Consider the following 25,062-nt stretch of genomic DNA (forward strand, 5'->3'; position numbering starts at 1 on the left):
TACAAAATGTACATTCAACCTGGATTTCATCTCATTTAAATGAACTGCCTTTTAGTGTTAGCGGTGCTATGCCATAGGAAATTGCCATTTTAAAAGAACCTATTGCCTGTACGGAACTACTTGTTGCATTAGACTACCAAAAATGTCTGACCGATAATCATAAACAGAAAGTTTTTATTTTCTCTTCTTTTTTTTGTTTTTAAATATAAGTATTTCTGTTACATTGTTCATTTACATTATGAAAATAGCAGCCCCAAAATAAATAAATGCAAACAGTAAAACTGAACTAATGAAGGTATGTTTTTTTTTAAATTTTATTTTTTTAACTTGGGTCAAAGTGTGGTGGTTCTGGGAAAACTAGTCTCGCTCTTCTCACGGTGAGACACACATTCCTCTTATGGTAGGGTGAGAATCCTCTTCCCCACCTCAGTCTCTTTGTCCCTCTCATTCCCCCGTTCTTTTCCACTCACCACCAACAGCCCAGTGTTGATTTTTGGGGGGCCCTTTGGACCACCTCCAGTTATCCCGCCACAATACAGCCCATCACCTCTCTCCCCTGCGTGGGGACTCCAGGCTGCGATGTACTCGCCCCTGGCCAGTTCCCCTTCCACTGAACACGGGACGCCCGGACAAAACAATGCTTTCACAGGATGATGATGGTCTAATACTGGGAAGGCCCGACGACAGCAGCAGCACACTGAAGCATGGCTCTTAACGCCACTCAAAAAGACAAGGGTGGCAAACAAAGGCCGATTTTGCTTCTCAATAAAACATAATCAAGTGTTGATTATGGTTGGTTAGTTGGTTGTTTGGGGACTCCTCCTCGCGTATTTCGGGGAGGTGTTTTACGGAGGCAGGTGATCACGCCGAGGTGACGTTGGGCTGCTGGAGCAGGCTGAGAGCCTGGGCTGCACCCTCCAAGTGGGGTTTGGTATTGGCGGGGGGTTGCTGCTGAGGCGGGGAGGTGCTGCCGGCCGGGCTGATTTGGGTGGACGACAGCTGGGTGAGCTGATCAGTGTTGGCCAGGGACTTGAGCACAGCGTTCTCCCGCTCCAGCTGAGAGTTCCTCTCATACAGCTCCTTGATCTGCTCCTTCAGAACCTCCACCTCCTCCCTCACCGCATACATCAGGTGGCTCTTCACTAGGTCCTGAGGAGAAAGAGAGGGGGAGAGCGTTAGTACAACAACTCAGGAGCATATAACACTACAGAGATGTGAGGGGTCAGAGGGCTAGCAAGACAGATACTACCATGTCATACGATGTGAGGGGTCAGAGGGCTAGCAAGACAGAGATACTACCATGTCATACGATGTGAGGGGTCAGAGGGCTAGCAAGACAGAGATACTACCATGTCATACGATGTGAGGGGTCAGAGGGCTAGCAAGACAGAGATACTACCATGTCATACGATGTGAGGGGTCAGAGGGCTAGCAAGACAGATACTACCATGTCATACGATGTGAGGGGTCAGAGGGCTAGCAAGACAGAGATACTACCATATCATGGGAGGGGTTACATCAGTGTGCTAGCAAGACAGATACTACCATATCATGGGAGGGGTTACATCAGAGTTCTAGCAAGACAGAGATACTACCATATCATGGGAGGGGTTACATCAGAGTGCTAGCAAGACAGAGATACTACCATATCATGGGAGGGGTTACATCAGAGTGCTAGCAAGACAGAGATACTACCATATCATGGGAGGGGTTACATCAGAGTGCTAGCAAGACAGAGATACTACCATATCATGGGAGGGGTTACATCAGAGTGCTAGCAAGACAGAGATACTACCATATCATGGGAGGGGTTACATCAGAGTGCTAGCAAGACAGAGATACTACCATATCATGGGAGGGGTTACATCAGAGTGCTAGCAAGACAGAGATACTACCATATCATGGGAGGGGTTACATCAGAGTGCTAGCAAGACAGAGATACTACCATATCATGGGAGGGGTTACATCAGAGTGCTAGCAAGACAGAGATACTACCATATCATGGGAGGGGTTACATCAGAGTGCTAGCAAGACAGAGATACTACCATATCATGGGAGGGGTTACATCAGAGTGCTAGCAAGACAGATACTACCATGTCAAGCTTTACCACTGATTTCAGGTCAAAGGGCATCGCCATCAACTTTTCAATACGTTAGTAGTGCCTAGCTAGTGGGTAGAAAAGTGCAGAACTAGAGATGCACTCACCATCGCTTGCTCGATCTTGTTATCGATGGCTACAACACTGGCTCCAGAAGAACTGTGGAGAAAGAGTCAAGAGAGAAAATAATGTCAACATACCGAAGGAATGAGAGAACTCCCCCCCCCCCCCCCCCCCCCACATTTGACATCCTTTTCCAGCCTGTAGAAGAATGCTGCCTTGCCTCTTAATACTGTTTACAGGCTATATGCAATTGGGATTTAGGCTAGTTGAACATAAAGGGGTTTAAGCAACACAGATGTTTGGGGGGGAGATTAGGTTTATAGCACAGAACCCAGTGCTGGAAGGGCTATGCAAAATGACGCTCCATTGTGTGGAAAGTCATCGTTTCACGATACTGTGCACTTCCAATAGGCCCAGGGCCAAAGTGAGCCGCACATGATGCATTTCAGCTGCACATTTACTCCAATATGATATCTAATCAAGTGTAAACACATCCTAAGGATAAGGGAATAAGCACATTTGCATAAAATTGTTATACTGTAGAATATAAAAATGCGTGGGCAACTGGTCGCTGCATTCTAGCGACAGAATAACATGCCATACAAAACAGAACTGATCCCGTTATTTGAAAACATGATTTACGTTTATAATGCATAGCTCACAAAAGGTGCATTTCATGTTGATGCACGTGTAAAAACTGCGCATTGGTCACAACACCGTGTGACGTGAAAAAAAAAAAACGTTTTTAAACACCATCCTCCAAATAATGATGTCAGATGTATATAAATATGTTGTTTTGACATGCTTTTGTCTCGACATTGATTTGAGGATAGTATTTGTTTTCGCAATGTTTTGTTGTCTAGGCGACACAGCATACTGTGTGTCCTTTTATGGCGGTTACCACCACTTCTCCTCCCTTGCTCCGTTTAGCGTATTACCCTTGTAGAAAATGCGTTATACTCACGTCGTTCAGTGGCCAACGTCTCGTAGACACATTAAATAATCTCACAAATCTCTATTTAAACCCCCAAAATGTTGCGTTTCTGATCCTTTTAGCTACGCCCGGTCGATGCCTGTCGTCCACTGACTACACCGCCCCATCTGAACAAAGGCGCTTTCACGCAACGCGCCGCTAGAAGGTGCACTGGCAAGCCAATATATTGTCCACGTCTGTAATTGTGTATTTTAAATATTTTACCGATCCTGTGGAATAAAATGTATTGTATTATTCCTCCATATGCATGTGTGAGGTGAAACTATACGATCTATTCTGCTCCAAATAACAGTGAAAGTTTTAGGTTTCCTCGCTATACTTCAAAACATGAACAGGATACAGAACATTAATTTGCTGATCTATGTTCATATGTATTAAATGTCCCTTTATAGTTAGGACTTCTAGCGCACCGTCGGCATAGGATAACTGTCTACATGTGATACATATTTGTGTGTGAGAGAGGTTGAGTGAGAGTGTGTCGGCATATCATAATTCAACTGTTGCCCAAAATTATGCTGGCGCGCAATTTAACTAACAATTCGCCAAACGGTTGACAAGATCATTTTCAAATTAGGTCCTGATTACGCCATTAATGTCTTTGGCTCCTCCATTCAATGTAAATAAATCATCGATCAATGGTCTACGACTACTGAATCCCCACGGCTATGTAGACTACGTGACTCGCTGCAGCTCAGCAAGGAGACGAGAGGACGTGCAGAGAAGGAGCACTGTACCCCTAAGGCTATGTAGCCTACATGACCGACTGCAGCGCAACAAGAGGACGTGCAGAGAGGGAGCACTGTACCCCTAAGGCTATGTAGCCTACATGACCGACTGCAGCGCAACAAGAGGACGTGCAGAGAGGGAGCACTGTACCCCTAAGGCTATGTAGCCTACATGACCGACTGCAGCGCAACAAGACGACGTGCAGAGAGGGAGCACTGTACCCCCTAAGGCTATGTAGCCTACATGACCGACTGCAGCGCAACAAGACGACGTGCAGAGAGGGAGCACTGTACCCCCTAAGGCTATGTAGCCTACATGACCGACTGCAGCTCAACAAGACAACGAGAGGGCGTGCAGAGAGGGCGCATTGCACCCCTAAGGCTATGTAGCCTACATGACCGACTGCAGCTCAACAAGGCGACGAGAGGACGTGCAGAGAGACAATCACTACTGCCCAGTCAAAACACTACATTGAAGCTACTAAATGCTACAAAGTAGCCAAAGCACTTACATCACAGCGGCTCTCAAACTTCATACAATTGCTAACAACGCCGTGAAGATAAGAGGTACCAACAAGCAGACACAGCAACTATTAGCCAGGGTGCACTCGCAACTATGTCCTTCTAACTGACAATATAGAGAGCATGCGTCTAAATACAATCGTAAAGACAGCTACACAATGATGAGGGAATAGCCTCCAAATACTCAACACTATTACCTGCATCGTGCTCTGTAACGAACCACACGTCCTGAATTTGTGGGTGAGGATCCTGGCGAGTAGGGAAGAGTGTAGCTCATTTCGCAACGCATGATGACCAAAACTTCCCAAATTACAACTCTCGGAAAAGAGTTGAACAAGAGTCCACGTTCTCTCTCTGACTCGTAGGTGTACTTTCAGTGTTTTGATGGGAGTGAGTGTCTCCAGTCTTTAAAAGCCTTTTACGTCACATGGGACTTGCCTGGAAGAATGTTAGGGGAGGAGTTTGGTGCGTCTACGTTCTAATTTGTCTACTCAGTGACAGGCTTATATAAATCATATTTACTTACTGCTGTTGCAAAACATAATCTCACACTGCATGTGTTAAACCACACCTTTATCAAATCAACTTAAGTTTACTCATGCTTTGCTTTATCTTGGCCAGGTCGCAGTTGTAAAATGGGAACTTGTTCTCAACTAGTTTACCTGGTTAAATAAAAAGGTGAAAAAAATAAAATTCTCTCTCAAGTATGTGCATGTTTGATTTGTATCAAACCCAAATTATGGCACTTACTTTTGAATAACTATGGTTATCAAATATCAAGATGGTATCTCAGGGTGATACTATTTTCAGGTTGTGTGGGCCTGATCATTTCCGTAGCCTAAACTTGACTTAATACCCCCTAAGGTCAATGTCCACGCCCCTGCGGAAATATTATATATATATTTATTTTTTAAAGAAATCTAATCAATTTGCATTGGATTCGTTTCAATCCACAGCATCCGCCTATGTAACACTTCTACTTCTGAGGTGAAAGGTGACAGAGCTAGAGCGGTATTTGTCAGACCATGAGACATGGCGAAAATCAGTCTTCTCACAAAATAGTCTGTAGCGTCCGAACGGTTATGACCCCAAACTTTAATGACCCCTTTACAGAAAGATGACTCTCTCGAACACGATGGCGTTCCCCGTTTCACTCTAACGACCCCCCGCAAGCGTCTTGGGACTTGTCTGAAGTCAGTACAGCCGATCTGCCAACTTCTGTCTGTAGCATCTGAACAGTTTGGGCTACACACTAATATGACCCCTAATGCTTTGAGTAAAGAACATGTTATTTGTAAAAATATACAAGGTCTTGTTAATGACTACATGTTCAATTCGTATCACTTTTTAAAAAAAAGGTGTAATGCAGAAATCACTCCGCCATTTCCTGGTTGGGTAATTGAGTAATTTGAGATGGGTTGTAAACAGAGGTTTCTGTTTTCTTCCTACAAATGTGGTCTCTTTTCAATGGTTTAAGCTACACAATATGACATTATCACAGAGAGAGAAAACTCTCAGGAACAAATACATACAGTTAGGGTCAGAAGTTTACATACACCTTAGCCAATTACATTTAAACTCAGTTTCATAATTCCTGACATTCAATCCTAGTAAAAACTCCCTGTCTTAGGTCAGTTAGGATCACCACTTTATTTTAAGAATGTGAAATGTCAGAATAATGGCAGAGAGAATTATTTATTTCAGCTATTATGTCTTTCATCACTTTCCCAGTGGGTCAGAAGTTTACATACACTCAAATAGTATTTGGTAGCATTGTCTTTAAATTGTTTAACTTGGGTCAAACATTTCAGGTAGCCGTCCACAAGCTCCCCACAATAAGTTGGGTGAATTTTGGCCCACTAGTCCTGACAGAGCTGGTGGTAACAGTCAGGTTTGTAGGCCTCCTTGCTTGCACACGCCTTTTCAGTTCTGCCCACACATTTTCTATAGGATTGAGGTCAGGACTTTGTGATGGCCACTCCAATACCTTGACTTTGTTTTTCTTAAGCCATTTTGACACAACTTTGGAAGTATGCTTGGGGTCATTGTTCATTATGAATGCCCATTTGCGACCAAGTTTTAACTTCCTGACGGATGTCTTGAAATGTTGCTTCAATATATCCACATAATTTTCCTTCCTCACGAAGCCACCTATTTTGTGACATGCACCAGTTCCTCCTGCAGCATAGCACCCCCACAATATGATGCTGCCACCCCCGTACTTTACGGTTGGGGATGGTGTTCTTCGGCTTGCAAGCCTCACCCCTTTTCCTCCAAACATGACAATGGTCATTATGCCCAAACAGTTCAATTTCTCCAAAAAGTATGATCTTTGTCCCCATGTGCATTTGCAAACCGTAGTATTTTTTTAGGTCGGTTTTGGAGCAGTGGCTTCTCCCTTGCTGAGCGGCCTTTCAGGTTATGTCGATATAGGACTCGTTTTACTGTGGTTATAGATACTTTTGTACCCGTTTCCTCCAGCATCTTCACAAGGTCCTTTGCTGTTGTTCTGGGATTGATTTGCACTTTTTGCACCAAAGTACATTAATCTCTAGGAGACAGAACACGTATCCTTCCTGAGCGGTATGACGGCTGCGTGGTCCCATGGTGTTTATACTTGCGTACTATTGTTTGGATGTGGTACCTTCAGGAGTTTGGAAATTGCTCCCAAGCATGAACCAGACTTGTGAAGGTCTACAATTGTTTTTCCTGAGGTCTTGACTGATTTCTTTTGATTTTCCCATGATGTCAAGCAAAGAGGCACTGAGTTTGAAAGGTAGGCCTTGAAATACATCCACAGGTACACCTCCAATTGACTCAGATGATGTCAATTAGCTTAACAGAAGCTTCTAAAGCCATGACGTCCTTTTCTGGAATTTTCCAAGATGTTTAAAGGCACAGTTAACTTAGTGCATGTAAACTTCTGACCCACTGGAATTGTCATACAGTGAATTATAAGTGAAACAATCGGTCTGTAAACAATTGTTGGAAAAATGACTTGTGTCATGCACAAAGTAGATGTCCAAACCGACATACCAAAACTATAGTTTGTTAACTAAAAATTTGTGGAGTGGTTGAAAAACGAGTTTTAATGACTCCAACCTAAGTGTATGTAAACTTCCGACTTCAACTGTACTTACTGCTTCCCTCTACTATGTCTGCAAGCTGTTAGAACAAGACCAGGCACTGAATCTGACAGGGGGAAATAGCATTCATATTTGATGTTATTTTCTACACAGAAGATCACACAACATTGTCTAAATGATCTTCTGAATTTCCCAATACCTTTTATGATGCATCAGTCACTTCAAACCATCTTGAGATTAACAATATTGTCCGACTGATTTTTAATAGACTCACAGCCCAAATTGTAAAAAAGTAAACTTTGGCCGTTAATTACATAACTTAGTTTTTTTGTACATGGTGGGGGGGGGGGGGGGGGGGGGGGGGTCACAGAAACATTTTTCTATCAAAATGGGGTTGCAGGACAAAACAAAGTTTGGGAACCCCTGAATTAAACAAATCAAATATCCAACAACTTTCCTAATATCACCAAGGTCCTTACCCTCCAGTCTTCTGTGGCTATGTTTCAAAATGCAAGCATTCAACTATCAAAAATCAGGTATCAAAATATGGAAAAAAATTGTGAAAATGTGGATCGTTACCTTTCCCAGTGTCTCTAGTCAACAGTGGACAACTGGGGAGCCATACATCTTGCTGTGATTACGTACTGTAAACATGTTTGGTATGCATTGGGCTTTAGGTTGGCTACGCATACTACAGCTATACAGACCAGGGACTGAGAGGAATGCGATGCCAACAGGTCCATGATAACTCGCGAGACAGCTAAATGAAGTGACCGCATTCCACGCAGGGGCCTGAGTTAGATTTAAATCTGACTGGTTGATAAACAAGGAGAGAACAGCACATTCTTCTCCCCCCCTTTGAACCGACCAATTAACACATCCAGGACAAAAGGAGGAAACAGAATGCCCAACGGCTGAGTATGGAATGCGTTTATCCATAACACATGGACAGCAGGGGAAGGATGATGGACAGGGAGTGGTTAACAGGAGGGGAGACACTGGCAGACAAATCTAAAGGAAAACAAGGGGGCCGGTACATTTCATTAAGGGAGGGGACCTTAAACGGCCCGTTTATATAAAAGAGACACGGCTTGCTCTGTGTGCCACACACAACAAGGACCTGTTCTGACCACAACAGTGCACGTGCGTGTGCCCCCCCCGCCAGGAACACAACAGCAGACGACATTCCAGTCACCCCCAGACCCCCCAACACAACGCACCCACACGTGTATCACCCCCGCGACGCAAACCCAAATATCCAAGTCACCTCACTCCCGACGGGGAATCGGCAGAACCACAACACCCCACATTTGGGTCAGGGGTGCTGACCGGATACCAGGGACACAAAAACAGAGAACACATGCTTTCAGAGATGAAAAATCTAATTAGTTCTTCAACAGGGGACAGATGCACAGGCACACGTCGCCCTGTAAAACCATACAAAACACCTCACCAGGCGGCGGCAGCTGAACAAATCATACTTCTCCTCCATTGGCCGAGGGGTTGGGGGGGGGGGGTTAAGAGATTACTGACTGACGCAGTCTCTCAAATAGCCGCCTGTCTCTTTTAATAGCTGGCACACGTGTCAGCAAATAAACACTGGTCTAAATGAATTGTTTACGAGTTAACTTCAGTGAGTACTCTAAAAGGTTGAGCAACAGAAGAGAGAAAGAATAACAACATCATTGCCATGGATGAAACAGCAGTGCGGTTTGACAATGGTCGGCTCGACTAGCAACAAGATCTCACTTCGGTATTCAATGTTTTTCCAGTAGGATACACATCTGTGGGTGAAGTGAAAGTAGGTAAATGGTTAAAGTTGTTAAAACAGAAAATAACTTTAAGCATAAAAAAAAATCAAAATGACAGTTAAGTTGCTCCTAGTGGACGGTATTAAAAAAAGGCATCATCCAATGTCCTGGGGACGAGGGACAAACATCGAATACTGAAGTCTATCTGGTGTGATCGAGTTGCAACTACGGGGGGGATACAAGGCACAAGAGAGAGACTGAAGCGTGAAACCTGGGGTGTATGATAGGGAAAGGGCGATACACCCAGTCACTTGTACGAATGCAACAAGGCGGCGCCGGAGAACAAGGCTGACGTTTTACGTATTCCTAACCAATTGTGCTTTTTTTTTTTTTTCTCTCCTTTGCATTGTTTGTAACTTATTTTGTACATAATGTTGCCGCTACCGTCTCTTATGACCAAAAATAACTTCTGGGACATCAGAACTGCAATTACTCACCATGGACCTGCAGAATCCTTTTTTTTCCTTTAACAAGTCTGACGAGCCCGGCCTGAATGGTATACTGCTTTCTCAGGAACAGGCCCAGATTCCCATCATTTGCGTGAAGAGGGGGCGGAGAAAAAGGGGCCAGAGGGCGGGCTGCCTTCTGAGAATTCGTAGGCCATCGAATAAACCCCCAATTCCTTCTATTCTGCTAGCAAACGTGCTCTCTTTGAACAATAAAATAGGTGACATACGCAGAAGATTAATCTATCAACGGGACATTCAAAACTGTAATATCTTATGCTTCACAGAGTCGTGGCTGAACGACAACATTATCAACATACAACTGGCTGGTTATACACTGTATCGGCTAGATAGCACAGCGGCGTCTTGTAAGACAAGGGGCGGCGGACAATGCATTTGTGTAAATAACAGCTGGTACACTAAGGAAGTTTCAAGGTTTTGCTCACCTGAGGTAGAATATCTCATGATAAGCTGTAGACCACAATATCTACCAAGAGAGTTTCTGTATTTTTTGTAGCTGTCTACATTCCACCACAGAGCGAGGTTGGCACTAAGAACTCACTGAATGAGCTGTATTCCGCCATAAGCAAACAGGAAAACGCTCATCCAGAGGCAGCGCTTCTAGTAGTCGGGGACTTTAATACAGGGAAACTTAAATCTGTTTTACCAAATTTCTATCAGCATGTTAAAATGTGCAACCAGAGGGGAAAACAACCTCTGGACCACCTTTACACCACACAGAGACGCATACAAAGCTCTCCCTCGCCCTCCATTTGGGCAAATCTGACCATAATTCTATCCTTCTGATTCCTGCTTACAAGCGAAAATTAAAGCAGGAAGTACCAGTGACTCGGTGAGTAAAAATGTGTTCAGATGAAGCTGATGCTAAGCTACAGGACTGTGTTGTTTGCACAGACTAGAATATGTTCCAGAATTCCTCCGATGCCATTGAGGAGTAGACCACGTCAGTCATTGGCTTCATCAATAAGTACAGGGGCCTCTCAGGGGTGCGTGCTGAGTCCCATCCTGTACTCTGTTCACTCATGACTGCATAGCCAGGCACAACTCCAACACCATCATTAAGTCTGCTGATGACAATAGTGGTAGGCCTGATCACCGACAACGATGAGACAGCCTATAGGGAGGAGGTCAGAAACCTGGTTGTGTGGTGCCAGGACAACAACCTCTCCCTCAACATGATCAAGACAAAGGAGAGGATTGTGGACTACAGGAAAAAGAGGACAGAGCACGCCCCCATTCTCATCGACAGGGCTGTAGTGGAGCAGGTTGAGAGCTTCAAGTTCCTTGGTGTCCACATCACCAACAAACTAACATGGTCCCAGCACACCAAGACAGTCGTGAAGAGGGCACAAAACCTATTCAGAGGGTAGTGCGTACGGCCCAGTACATCACTGGGGTCAAGCTTCCTGCCATCCAGGACCTCTATACCATGCGGTGTAAGAGGAAGGCCCTAAAAATTGTCAAAGACTCCAGCTACCCTAGTCGGCAAACGGTACCGGAGCGCCAAGTCTAGGTCCAAGAGGCTTCTAAACAGCTTCTAGCCCCAAGGCTCCTGAACATCTAATCAAATGGCCGCACCCCCCCCCCCCCCCTCTTTACACCACTGCTACTCTGTTTTCATCTACGCACAGTCACTAATAACTCTACCAACATGATTAGCTCAACTAACCAGTGCCCGGTTATTGACTCTCTACCGGTACACCCCTGTATATGGTCTCACAATTGATATTTTACTGCTGCTCTTTAATTACTTGTTACTTTTATTTATTATTTTCTTTTTTTTTACTGCATTGTTGGTTAGGGGCTTGTAAGTAAGCATTTCACTGTACGGTGCATTTCACTGTACACCTGTTGTATTCGGTGCATGTGACGAATAAAATTCGATTTCATCAACTGAAACGTGTCTTCCGCATTTAACCCAACCCCTTTGTATTAGAGAGGTGCGGGGGGGGGGGGGGGGGTTGCTTAAAAAAAAAAGAAAATCGGCATCCATGTCTTCGGTCGCCCGGGGAACAGTGGGTTAACTGCCTTCGGTTACTGGCCCAACATTCCTACCCGCTATAGCAGCCTAGTCTTTGCAAGTATGATCTGCGATGTATTTGTTATGATTATACTCCTCACACCAGTTAGCAAAAGTATAAAAAACATTTTATTGAGCAAAAGCAATGAAATGTGTTGTTTTACCAGGTCAGCCATAGTAGTACGGGGCCACTGGCTCAAATTAGGGCCTTGAAGGGCCCATCCATCGACAGAGTTTACAGCATATTGGGGTAACCTTACTTATACTAGGAGTTTACCGCATATGGGCCTCTCTACTCTTCTCAACAGCTGCACTACAGTCGCTAAACCAGATGATGTCAGCAGAGTTATTAGCCATTATCCTCACTTTAACCAGATGTCGTCAGCAGAGTGAGTTATTAGCCATTATCCTCACTTTAACCAGATGTCATCAGCAGAGTGAGTTATTAGCCATTATGCTCACCTAAATCAAAGTCAACAAAACTACTTCAGCCGACTATGAACTGTGTCAAACAGAACAGAAGCCTAGTTAATCAGGTATGTTAATGTTAAAAAGACCATTCATGTCTAGCCATTTGTTCACCCAAGACCAGACGACTAAAAGGGACAATGGTCCTGCATGGTAAATATAAAAGCATCAAGCAAGACAAAAAAAAATACATTGTTATAAACCAGCTTTGCTCCTCCACTATCTTAATTGATGGTGCCCATTATGTAAGTAAACAGCCCAGTATAAACCTGCCCAGAGGGCAGTCTCCTAGGGGTATTGTGAGGGCTATTGTTTACCTTTACAAACAGATAGAGAGCCAGGGGGAAACATTTAGAGCTTATTCAGATTGAAGAGAGTTGAAGCAGAGGCATCGCAACAAAGTTTCAATGTTAATTTGTTTCCGTCTTTCATGGAAGGATTTTTTTGATCCATAAAATGAAGTGGGCTGAGAACAAACCCCTCTTCACATTATTTAAGATAATATTTAAATTATATTTTGAAATGATAAATGTAAAAACAATACGCACCATGAAAGTATAACAAATTGAAAATGAATCTTGATATGCAAGGTTTGTTAGGTTTATATATATATATATATATAATTTTTTTTTTTTTTTTTTAAGTTTTATGCACACAAAAAAACATATATATACATAACATATATATATAATGTTTTTTTGTGTGCATAAAACTTAAAAAAAAAAAAGTTTCAATTTACATAATACGTACATAAACTTTTCAATTTACATAAGCAAGGGGAATGTCATGTACCGAGAGGGGGTTTGGGGGGCTTGAAGCAGCATGTACGCACGCAGCCCCACGACCTAGAAGGCGTATAAACTCGCTGGCTGACGTATTTTGCTTTACCTTAGATCCTACATGGCGCTCTCCAGGGAACAAGTGCTGCTGATGGTATAAAAATGGTTGACATTCCTGTTTGGTAGGGTTTTATAATGAATAGCAACATTGACACATGGCCTTAAAGGAGGTACATTCAGGAGACAAGTACATGCAATTTTGGCTACAGGTGCAGTCGAGTGGCTACAGGTAAGAAGTCTGTTCTACCCGCCAAGATGTACACTACATGACCAAAAGTATGTGGACACCTGCTTGTCGAACATCTCATTCCAAAATCATGGGCATTAATATGGAGTTGGTCCCCCCCCTTTGCTGCTATAACAGCCTCCACTCTTCTGAGAAGGCTTTCCTCTAGATGTTGGAACATTGCTGCGGGGACTTGCTTCCATTCAGCCAGTAGAGCATTAGTGAGGCCTAGCCTGAACCATGAATAACAGCCCCAGACCATTATTCCTCATCCACCAAACTTTACAGTTGGCACTGTGCATTCAGGCAGGGCACGTTCTCCTGGCATCCGCCAAACCCAGATTTGTTCGTCAGATTGCCAGATGGTAAAGTGTGATTCATCACGCCAGAGAATGCGTTTCCACTGCTCCAGAGTCCACTGGTGGCGAGCTTTACACCACTCCAGCCGATGCTTGGCATTGTGCATGGTGATCTTCGGTTTGTGTGCGGCTGCTCAGCCACGGAAACCCATTTCACGAAGCTCCCGACGAATAGTTATTGTGCTGACATTGCTTCCAGAGGCAGTTTGGAACCCGGTAGTGACTGTTGTGACGACAGAAGATTTTAATACGTTTATGTAGCCTACCACTTCGCGGCTGAGCCGTTGTTGCTCCTAGACGTTTCCACTTCACAATAACAGCACTTACAGTTGACCGGGGAAGCTTTAGCAGGGCATACATTTGACAAACTGACTTGTTGGAAAGGTGGCATCCTATGACAGTGCCACGTTGAAAGTCACTGAGCTCTTCAGTAAAGCCATTCTACTACCATCGTGTGTCTCTGGAGATTGCACGTCTTTGTGTTTGATTATTATTTATTTTTTTTTTACACCCGCCAGCAACGAGTGTGGCTGAAATGACCTGAATCTACTAATTTGAAAAGGTGTCCACATAGTGTGCATATATACAAAAGTATGTTTTGCTACTGCGCTCAAGTTGAAGGATAACCCAGAAATGCACAGAGGACACCGCCCTGGGATTCAGGCAACTTTGATCTTGGATTCCCTCAATGTGTAGGTGCCATAGTCGGGTCCCATTTACACGTCATTAATCCACCACTCGCACAGACTACTTATATTGGGTGTCCCGCCACCCCCTCTTTTACACTACTGCCACTCTCTGTTCATCATATATGTCACTTTAACCATATCTACATGTACATACTACCTCAATCAGCCTGACTAACCAGTACCTGTATGTAGCCTCGCTACTGTTACTTTTCACTGTCTTTTTTACTCTTTTTTTTGTTGCACTGTTTGTTAGAGCCTGTAAGTAAGCATTTCACTGTAAGGTCTACTACACCTGTTGTATTCAGCATTTCACTGTAAGGTCTACTACACCTGTTGTATTCAGCATTTCACTGTAAGGTCTACTACACCTGTTGTATTCAGCATTTCACTGTAAGGTCTACTACACCTGTTGTATTCAGCATTTCACTGTGAGGTCTACTACACCTGTTGTATTCAGCATTTCACTGTCAGGTCTACTACACCTGTTGTATTCAGCATTTCACTGTAAGGTCTACACACCTGTTGTATTCAGCATTTCACTGTAAGGTCTACTACACCTGTTGTATTCAGCATTTCACTGTAAGGTCTACTACACCTGTTGTATTCAGCATTTCACTGTCAGGTCTACTACACCTGTTGTATTCAGCATTTCACTGTGAGGTCTACTACACCTGTTGTATTCAGCATTTCACTGTGTGGTCTACTACACCTGTTGTATTCAGCATTTCACTGTCAGGTCTACTACACCTGTTGTATTCAGCATTTCACTGTAAGGTCTACTACACCTGTTGTATTCAGCATTTCACTGTAAGGTCTACTACACCTGTTGTATTCAGCATTTCACTGTAAGGTCTACTACACCTGTTGTATTCAGCATTTCACTGTAAGGTCTACTACACCTGTTGTATTCAGCATTTCACTGTCAGGTCTACTACACCTGTTGTATTCAGCATTTCACTGTAAGGTCTACTACACCTGTTGTATTCAGCATTTCACTGTAAGGTCTACTACACCTGTTGTATTCAGCATTTCACTGTAAGGTCTACTACACCTGTTGTATTCAGCATTTCACTGTAAGGTCTGCTACACCTGTTGTATTCAGCATTTCACTGTAAGGTCTACTACACCTGTTGTATTCAGCATTTCACTGTGAGGTCTACTACACCTGTTGTATTCAGCATTTCACTGTAAGGTCTGCTACACCTGTTGTATTCAGCATTTCACTGTAAGGTCTGCTACACCTGTTGTATTCAGCATTTCACTGTAAGGTCTACTACACCTGTTGTATTCAGCATTTCACTGTAAGGTCTACTACACCTGTTGTATTCAGCATTTCACTGTAAGGTCTACTACACCTGTTGTATTCAGCATTTCACTGTAAGGTCTACTACACCTGTTGTATTCAGCATTTCACTGTAAGGTCTACTACACCTGTTGTATTCAGCATTTCACTGTGAGGTCTACTACACCTGTTGTATTCAGCATTTCACTGTCAGGTCTACTACACCTGTTGTATTCAGCATTTCACTGTAAGGTCTACTACACCTGTTGTATTCAGCATTTCACTGTGAGGTCTACTACACCTGTTGTATTCAGCATTTCACTGTAAGGTCTGCTACACCTGTTGTATTCAGCATTTCACTGTAAGGTCTACTACACCTGTTGTATTCAGCATTTCACTGTAAGGTCTGCTACACCTGTTGTATTCAGCATTTCACTGTAAGGTCTACTACACCTGTTGTATTCAGCATTTCAATGTAAGGTCTACTACACCTGTTATATTCAGCATTTCACTGTGTGGTCTACTACACCTGTTGTATTCAGCATTTCACTATGAGGTCTACTACACCTGTTGTATTCAGCATTTCACTGTAAGGTCTACTACACCTGTTGTATTCAGCATTTCACTGTAAGGTCTACTACACCTGTTGTATTCAGCATTTCACTGTAAGGTCTACTACACCTGTTGTATTCAGCATTTCACTGTAAGGTCTACTACACCTGTTGTATTCAGCATTTCACTGTAAGGTCTACTACACCTGTTGTATTCAGCATTTCACTGTAAGGTCTACTACACCTGTTGTATTCAGCATTTCACTGTAAGGTCTACTACACCTGTTGTATTCAGCATTTCACTGTAAGGTCTGCTACACCTGTTGTATTCAGCATTTCACTGTAAGGTCTACTACACCTGTTGTATTCAGCATTTCACTATGAGGTCTACTACACCTGTTGTATTCAGCATTTCACTGTAAGGTCTACTACACCTGTTGTATTCAGCATTTCACTATGAGGTCTACTACACCTGTTGTATTCAGCATTTCACTGTAAGGTCTACTACACCTGTTGTATTCAGCATTTCACTGTAAGGTCTACTACACCTGTTGTATTCAGCATTTCACTGTAAGGTCTACTACACCTGTTGTATTCAGCATTTCACTGTAAGGTCTACTACACCTGTTGTATTCAGCATTTCACTGTGAGGTCTACTACACCTGTTGTATTCAGCATTTCACTGTAAGGTCTACTACACCTGTTGTATTCAGCATTTCACTATGAGGTCTACTACACCTGTTGTATTCAGCATTTCACTGTAAGGTCTACTACACCTGTTGTATTCGGTGCACGTGACAAATAAACTGATTGTATTATTCAACACGGGGTCATCGACCACCAGTCAAGGTCAAACTTGTTAGTAAAATGCCAAGAGTGTGCAGAGCTGTCGTCAAGGCAACGGGTGGCTACTTTGAAGAATCTCACATGAAATATATTTAGATTTTTTAAACACCTTTTTCGGTTACTACATGATTCCATGGGTGTCATTTCATAGTTGACGTCTTCACTATTATTCTACAATGTAGAAAATAGTAAAAAATAAGGAAACTCTTAAGTCTGGAAACTCCTCCTCAATCAACTAGCACTGTATATACATGTTTCTTTAATGCATTATGAGAATAACATGCAGTCGTTTCAGCTTTCACTTTCTTCAGTGTGTTGTCTGTTCAGGGTGAAATGGGGAAACAAGCAATAATAATAATAATAATAATAAATAATAATAATAATAGTTGTTATAGTTGTTGTCGTTGTTGTTTCCCAGGCTGGATTGTCTTTGAGATGGTGGTCTGAAGCCATACAGGATTGCTGCTGTACGCTGGTGTAACAGTAGAGATTTTACGTCCGTCCCCTCGCCCCGACCTGGGCGCGAACCAGGGACGCTCTGCACACGTCAACAGTCGCCCTCGAAGCATCGTTACCCATCGCTCCACGAAAGCCGCGGCCCTTGCAGAGCAAGGGGAACCACTACTTCAAGGTCTCAGAGCAAGTGACGTCACCGATTGAAACGCCACTAGCGCGCACCACCGCTAACTAGCTAGCCATTTCACATCGGCTACACTGGCTCCTGACCCTGCAGCAATGACATCCTGGATTGGCTCTGCACAGGGGCCTGCTGAGGAGCAGGTACATCAGGCTAGCGCTTGCGAGCATAATGGCAGAAAAGTTGAACACAAGCTGCCAGTTCATCTCGACCTGCCTTTCTTGAGACCACATGGTGAATTCCTCGCAGCCGTTTCGCTGTGTTGTTACCGCCCATATGGCATCTTTCTGGATGCTCTGCCACCTGGAGAGTGATGAGTTGGTTGAACTTGAGAGGGAAACTAGGGGAAGACTGCTCAGAGTTGGGGCTACCGACGGGACCCGAGGCTGGTGTTGCTGCATGGCTTTTCGTCAGAGTCTGTGTGGGAGAGATTGATAAGCAAAGTTACCCAACAGGATATGTTCACTATGAACAGTGATTTTTGTAAGCAAGCAGCTAGCATTCCACGATGTAAAGCTGTGGTGAAATAACTCAACAGCAACTAGCTCATAGTCATTACAAGCATTTGGGTGGGAGTGATAAGCAAAGTCTACAAAAACAGGCTAGCAATGTTTTGTTGTCTGCTAGCTGGCTGCTAACAACGTTAAGTAGTGATACTTTAGATTCATATAACTTAGAACTAGCTAGCCGTCGGGCTAATACATTAGGACACTAGTGTCCGGATGACTTTTCTAAGTTAATTTTTCACAAATAAAAAGTACTTGCCAAATTCTTGCTCTTCATCTGCTGCAGTTACCCTGGCCTCCATAATGTGGGGCGGGATGGAGGCAGGTTGCGTGATGAGGAAATTGTCCAATTCCCTATTGAATGGACAGGCCTCTCCGCCAATACCACTCAGTCCATTCTCATGTCTGGCGCTGCTTCCACAAAAGGATGGTGGCCACGTTCAAGCAACGCCGCAGACGTCGAGGTAGACTTCTTTCTTTCTGTAATTAGTGCAACAACCTCGCTAGAATCCGATCGCTTGACCAACTGGAGATCAAAAGCTTGGTCTCCGCACCGGAACAAGTCGTTTTGCTACGGTGTTATCGATATCGATACGGATACGTACAAACAACAAGCGTAGGGGTTTCTCTGGCAAACGTCAGTTTATACATTGTCGCCGGAAACGTCCTTCGACCTTAAAACCTCGTACATCACCGCTCACGTGACTACAATACACATGGGCCGGTGCATCTCTTCACACCGCAATGCTCGGAGTGGAGGTGAATCTCAAGCAAAGCTCGTCCGCAGCCTTCAAAAGGTGGCGTAGAAGACAAGATTGCAAATTTACATTACAAGTAAAAAAAGTCTAGCTGAGGGTATTTTCTCAAAACCTCTGCCTCGCTCTCGTAGTGTGAACACCTAAGTAACGAGCCCAGTATAAACCTGGTCTATTGGGCTAATATTTAGCCAGGGGGAACATTAACATAAGAGTTGTTATATTAACAACATACAGTAGCTTGGATGAATAAGGTACCCAGAGGAAACTGCCTGCTACTCAGGCCTAGTTGCTAATATATGCATATTATTAGTACATTTGGATAGAAAAGTTTGTCTCTGAGCGACGTACTCAGATTATTGCATGGTGTGCTTTTTCCCGTAAAGTTTTTTTGAAATCTGACACAGCGGTTGCATTAAGGAGAAGTTTATCTAAAGTTCCATGTATAATAGTTGTATCTTTTATCAATGTTTATTATGAGTATTTCTGTGAATTGATGTGGCTCTCTGCAAAATCACCACATGTTTTGGAACTACTGAACATAACACGCCAATGTAAAATTTGATTTTTGGACATAATGCACTTTAACGAACAAAACATACATGTATTGTGTAACATGAAGTCCTATGAGTGTCATCTGATGAAGATCAAAGGTTAGTGATTAATTTTATCTATATTTCTGCGACTCTTCTCTTTGGCTGGAAAAATTGCTGTGTTTTTCTGTGACTTGGCGAGTTTCAGACATTTATGCACAATTTTTATTTTTTTTATGAAAAATTTAAAACTTTGCGACTGAATGCCCGACTAAAAAAGATCTGTCGACCAATAGCCTATTGACCAAACAATCGACCAGTTGACTAAATGGGGTCAGCCCTACTACAGGACGAAGCGTGCATAGTTCAATCTAGGTAATCTGTCCTTACAAACATGTGCCACAAAAAAAATATAATAATTATATGCCTACACGTTGAAGGGATGTTAAATCGGTTAGCTGCCAAAAACACATCTGAACGGTCATGCTTAATCGGTCTATAAGTTAATTTGCATAATTTAGTGGAATTAAATTGGCATGTGTGTATTTTCCTAAGTAGTACAGCATACAGAGCCTAATTTGAGGAGTGGCATAGTGCTGTCAGCGTGAGAGCCGCTCCTCAAATCTGGTACTGGAGTGAAACAAGCGTTTGTAAGCCCAATTATTGCGCAACAAATACAACCGCGCGCTAATCTTTTTTTTTTTAAACTGTTGAGAGCCACAATAAAAAAAGAGCTACTATTTTTTTTATTTCTCAATTGGTAATTAAAGTGTGCCTCTGCTATCGCTACCGGGAGGCAGGCTATCAGCTTGGCACCCACCACATCGCGATGGGAGCTTGTGTTTGAAACCTGAAATTGTTTTATACTTTTATACTTTATGCCGTTAACCAGCATTTCTCCCGTTCTAATTGGTTTTCATATTAACTTTCTTTCGTTGTCCAGAAGCCAAAGCCACAATCGTAGTCATAGCACACCATCCTAGTTGTTGCTATTAGATACCCCCTATTTCTTAGTGGAACACCACATGGAACAGCTCTTATTAGGTGCACTATTCAGAACAGATTCCATTTTGGCAAATGTTTGAAAATGCCATTTTATTAGCCACTTCCTTATAGGAGTTCCATGTTCAATGATAGTCAAAAAGGGCTTTTGACGAAGACATCCTTGCTATTTATTGTTTCCATTAAGCTCTCAATGAAAAAATGTTGGTTCCATGTATAGTATTTTCTCAGCTACAATTATTTGAATAATTCAAAGGCTGTTTTGGGCACCCTGGTGATGACTAAAGTGTCTTAGGATTTTTATATATTTTTTTGTAATTGTACCCCATTTTCCTCCCTAATTTCATGACATCCAATCGGTAGTTACGATCTTGTCTCGTCGCTGCAACTCCTCAACGGGTTCGGCAGAGGCGAAGGTCGAGACATGCGTCCTCCAAAATATGACCCACCAAGCCGCGCTGCCTCTTAACACACTGCTTGCTTAATCCGGTAGCCAGCCGCACTAATGGGTCGGAGGAAACAGTTCGACTGACAACCGAGGTCAGCTTACAGGCGCCCTTGCCCGCCACAAGGAGTCACTGGAGGGCGATGAGCTAAGGACCCCCCCCCCCCCAACACAGAAGGCACTAGGCCAATTATGCGCTGCCCTATGGGGCTACCAGCCAGCTGTGACAGCCTGGGATCGACTTGGGCAGCTCTATTAAGAATGTTCAAATCTGACTTCTCTATGTGGCCGTCTATGTGGAAATGGTCTTTCTGGCCCGGGCGTTAGTTAAACTGCAAGTACCGTGCTTCTACAACGGAACCCTGGCCCCTTCTTCCTTGGAAAGACGGCATGAATTGAGACGATAACAATTGAAGGATGTGGAATCTGGATGAACGGGTTCCTCTGAACAAGCTTCTTTTTTTTTTTCTAAGGCTGCATTGTTAGGACGTCAACTACTGTAAATGGGGAGTGGTTGACACAAAGAAACAAAAAGAGCCTCAACCGCCCAATGCCTGTCCATCAGATCACTGGCACATGCTATTTTCCAGTGCAAAATCAGTCATGAGCATTGTCCCTCCAAAGGCTATTCTGTAAACAGGCCTCAAAACGTCTTCAGGGTCGGTGGGTCCCCTCCCTGTGGGACGTTGAGCTAACGTAGGATAATGCGATTAGCAAGAGGTTGTAAGTAACAAGAACATTTCCCAGGGCATAGACATATCTATTGGCAGAAAGCTTAAATTCTTGTTGATCTAACTGCACTGTCTAATTTACAGTAACTATTACAGTGAAATAATACCATGCTATTGTTTGAGAGTGCACAGTTTTGAACATGAAAAGTTATTAATAAACAAATTAGGCACATTTTGGCAGTCTTAACACATTTAACAGAGATGCAATGGTTCATTGGATCAATCTAAAAACTTTGCACATACACTGCTGCCCTCTAGTGGCCAAAATCTTAATTGCAGCTGGGCCGGAATAATACATGGCCTTTCTCTTTCATTTCAAAGAAAGAACGTTTTTATTTTTTTATTTTACCAAATCTATTGTGTTACATTCTCCTACATTCCTTTCACATTTCCACAAACTTCAAAGTGTTTCCTTTCAAATGGTACCAAGAATATGCATATCCTTGAGTTACAAGCAGTTAGATTTGGTTATGTCCTTTTAGGCAAAAATGGAAAAAAAGCATCCGATCCTGAAGAGGTTTTAATAGAAACCCGATGCCGGCCAGCTCGTTCGCTGTCCTGTTGCATAATCATCGGCCGAGTACACACACAGCTGCTCTGTCTGCACATGTTCCTTGCATGCTGCGCTGAGAGCTTATAGGTTGTCCTCCTTGAGACACACTGGGGGTCCTGGTAGGCAGGCTGGAATATATATATATATATATATATGAGAGAGAGAGCGAGAGTGTGGAAAGGTATACATAACTGTAGATGTTTTGGATCTGAGTGACGAGAGTTTGCACACACACACACACACACACACGTTAGACCCTACTGAAGTCTGACGGAGCTATATTATTGTAAATAAGAATGTTCTTAACCGACTTGCCTAGTTAAATGAAGGTTGAATAAATCAAAAACAAAATTAGGCTAAAATGTTCCACTAAACTAACTTTCATCTAGGATGCTCGTTAAATGGAGGAGAATCCTGGCTTGCCAAGGAGCGAGAGGCCGGGCCTGTAAAATCAAATCAATACAACTTGATTTGTGTGATTTCACCATCAAACTCCATGTGACAGAGTAAGTAGTGGTGTGAGGTCAGGTGCCAGGTCAGTAGGACTAACATAGCGCCTGGCCCCTAAAGATCCTCTGTATTCATTAGATCATTATCACAGAATCAGCGCCTCAATTAGGGGCTTCCCCTCTGGTACGGCTCCCCTTTCAACACGGAGACCAGGGGTTAGGCCCTAATCTACATCTCATCTGCTAGTAGTGCTACTTACTCTGTTTATGTAATGTTATTTATTACCTTGATTTAACAAGGTAAGTCAGTTAAGAACAAATTCTTATTATTCTTATTTTCAATGATGGAACAGTGTGTTAACTGCCTTGATCAGGGGCAGAACGACAGATTTGTACCTTGTCAGCTCTGGGATTCGAACTTGCAACCTTTTGGTTACTAGCACAACGCTCTAACCACTAGGCAAACCCTGCCGCCCTGTGTCGTTTCTTGCTGTGATGTGAGACCTTTTGTAAATAAGAATTTCTTCTTACTTATCTGACTTCATAGTTAAGGTCAAATCAAAAAAAAAATGAAATACTTCTTGCCCTTATGATGTGACTGCTGACAACTGGGAGATTCTCCATATCTCAGACCTCGATTGGCCACAACAGGGTGTCAAGAAAAGGGCAGCAGTCACGTTGTGGAGACGTTTGCCAAGATTAACATTCTCACTCAGCTGGCAAGGAGGAGGCATATTCTAGGAACAGTGTCTCGTCATACATACACACATATATACATACATACATACTTACATACATACATACGTAAGACGAGACACATACATAATATATATAAATAATCACCCTTTGCCATGATGGCCAGCCCCCTTTCCTCCCCAAGTCGTAAAGCAAAAAAATCAGAGTGCCAGGCTTGTGTCACGTCCATCAGGCCTCGCAGACCTGGCCCGCAGTGGAGGCACCATGTAATCCCCTCAAAATGACACACTTTCATGTGCTCCTTAATAAGATGCTTAGAAAAGGACAGTTAAATTAATCGTAGCTCAGGAGGCCTCCCTGTAGGAGAGTGGCCAGTGGGGGGACAGGGGGGGTAATAGGTCCATCTTCTATTTTACTCCAGAAGTAGTAAGGAGGGGGGGGTATTGGTTAAAAATGAAAATCGGGAACTATTTTATTTAATTGTTGTTGTTGGGACAGAAAAAGCAGCATCATTGTATGAGTTGCACAAAGGACTAGAGTAAGTAGTGGTGCGAGGTCACGTGCCAGGTCAGTAGTTAAGAGGACTAACGTAGCGCCTGGCAATGGTTTTCTAACTCAGCCAGCCGTCTATGGACATGGCAGGAACCCATGCTTTTGTTTAGTTTCCCCTGGCACGGTTTCCAAATGCTACAGTTTCAGCATACGTGGCACAGATCCCATAATAGTATTTTTCCACGCATCGTGTTCAAAAATCATCTATACGTGACTTTGTTGAGCTTCACAATACATTTTAGATACTATCGTATGACTTGGGCTTTATGCGCAGAAATTTCTAATGATATCAGTAATAGAATAGTTTGTTTCTTGCCATAAATGTGGGCCACATACATGATCTAGGTCAAATCAGCCTCTATACCAGACAGCAGGAGACACTTATGGCTCATAAATCATAAAAGTGTTTTATTCAGGGCAGTAAAAATAGAGAAGGCATCTGCTACTTTGACTTGGCGACAAGATCGTTTTTGGTGCTGCCGCCTTGTACACCGATCCCATTCACGCCTTGTACACCGATCCCATTCACGCCTTGTACACCGATCCCATTCACGCCTTGTACACCGATCCCATTCACGCCTTGTACACCGATCCCATTCACGCCTTGTACACCGATCCCATTCAGCGCGCCAACCAGTAGCTTTCCCGGAATGTTTACAAACACGCAGTCAAGTGTGATCACAGATTCGGTCATGGTGACCCAAAAATGTCATCATCGATCTGTTTTGGCTGTTTAAAAGGAAGCCCAAAACAGGTAGAGATGTGAATGGAGTCACTTAAGTTCAAACAACGACACCCCCTTTAAAAAAATATATATATATTTATTTTTTATTTAACTAGGCAAGTCAGTTAAGGACAAATTCTTATTTTCAATAAAGGCCTAGGAACAGTGGGTTAACTGCCTTGTTCAGGGGCAGAACGACAGAGATCGGGGATTTGAACTTGCAACCTTTCGGTTACTAGTCCAACGCTCTAACCACTAGGCTACCCTGCCGCCCCAAAATAGCCAAAGGAAACACGAGACCAGAGTTGTCGGCTTACTCCAGTTGTTTCACTATAAGAAAAAGGTTGAATGGCTATGATAATACAACTTAGGGATAAAGCCATCGGTGGCGACGCAAAACTATGACTGATCCGACCCACCTACAAGGTTTGC

General features: G+C 43.3%; 1 protein-coding gene across 1 annotated transcript in view; it reads right to left on the reverse strand.

The window, feature by feature from the left end:
- Positions 1 to 300: 300 nt before the first annotated feature.
- LOC110529747 (TSC22 domain family protein 2) overlaps positions 301 to 25,062 on the reverse strand; it is a 46,458-nt gene continuing 21,696 nt past the window's right edge. The window contains exons 2-3 of the mRNA XM_036986955.1: positions 2,207 to 2,258; positions 301 to 1,149 (exon numbers count right to left, since the gene is read on the reverse strand). Of these exons, the coding sequence (XP_036842850.1) occupies positions 862 to 1,149; positions 2,207 to 2,258 (340 nt within the window). The 3' untranslated portion in view covers positions 301 to 861. The remainder of the gene's footprint in view (positions 1,150 to 2,206; positions 2,259 to 25,062) is intronic.

Source organism: Oncorhynchus mykiss, chromosome 1 (genome assembly GCF_013265735.2).
Source record: "Oncorhynchus mykiss isolate Arlee chromosome 1, USDA_OmykA_1.1, whole genome shotgun sequence".
In the NCBI taxonomy this organism is placed as follows: domain Eukaryota; kingdom Metazoa; phylum Chordata; class Actinopteri; order Salmoniformes; family Salmonidae; genus Oncorhynchus; species Oncorhynchus mykiss.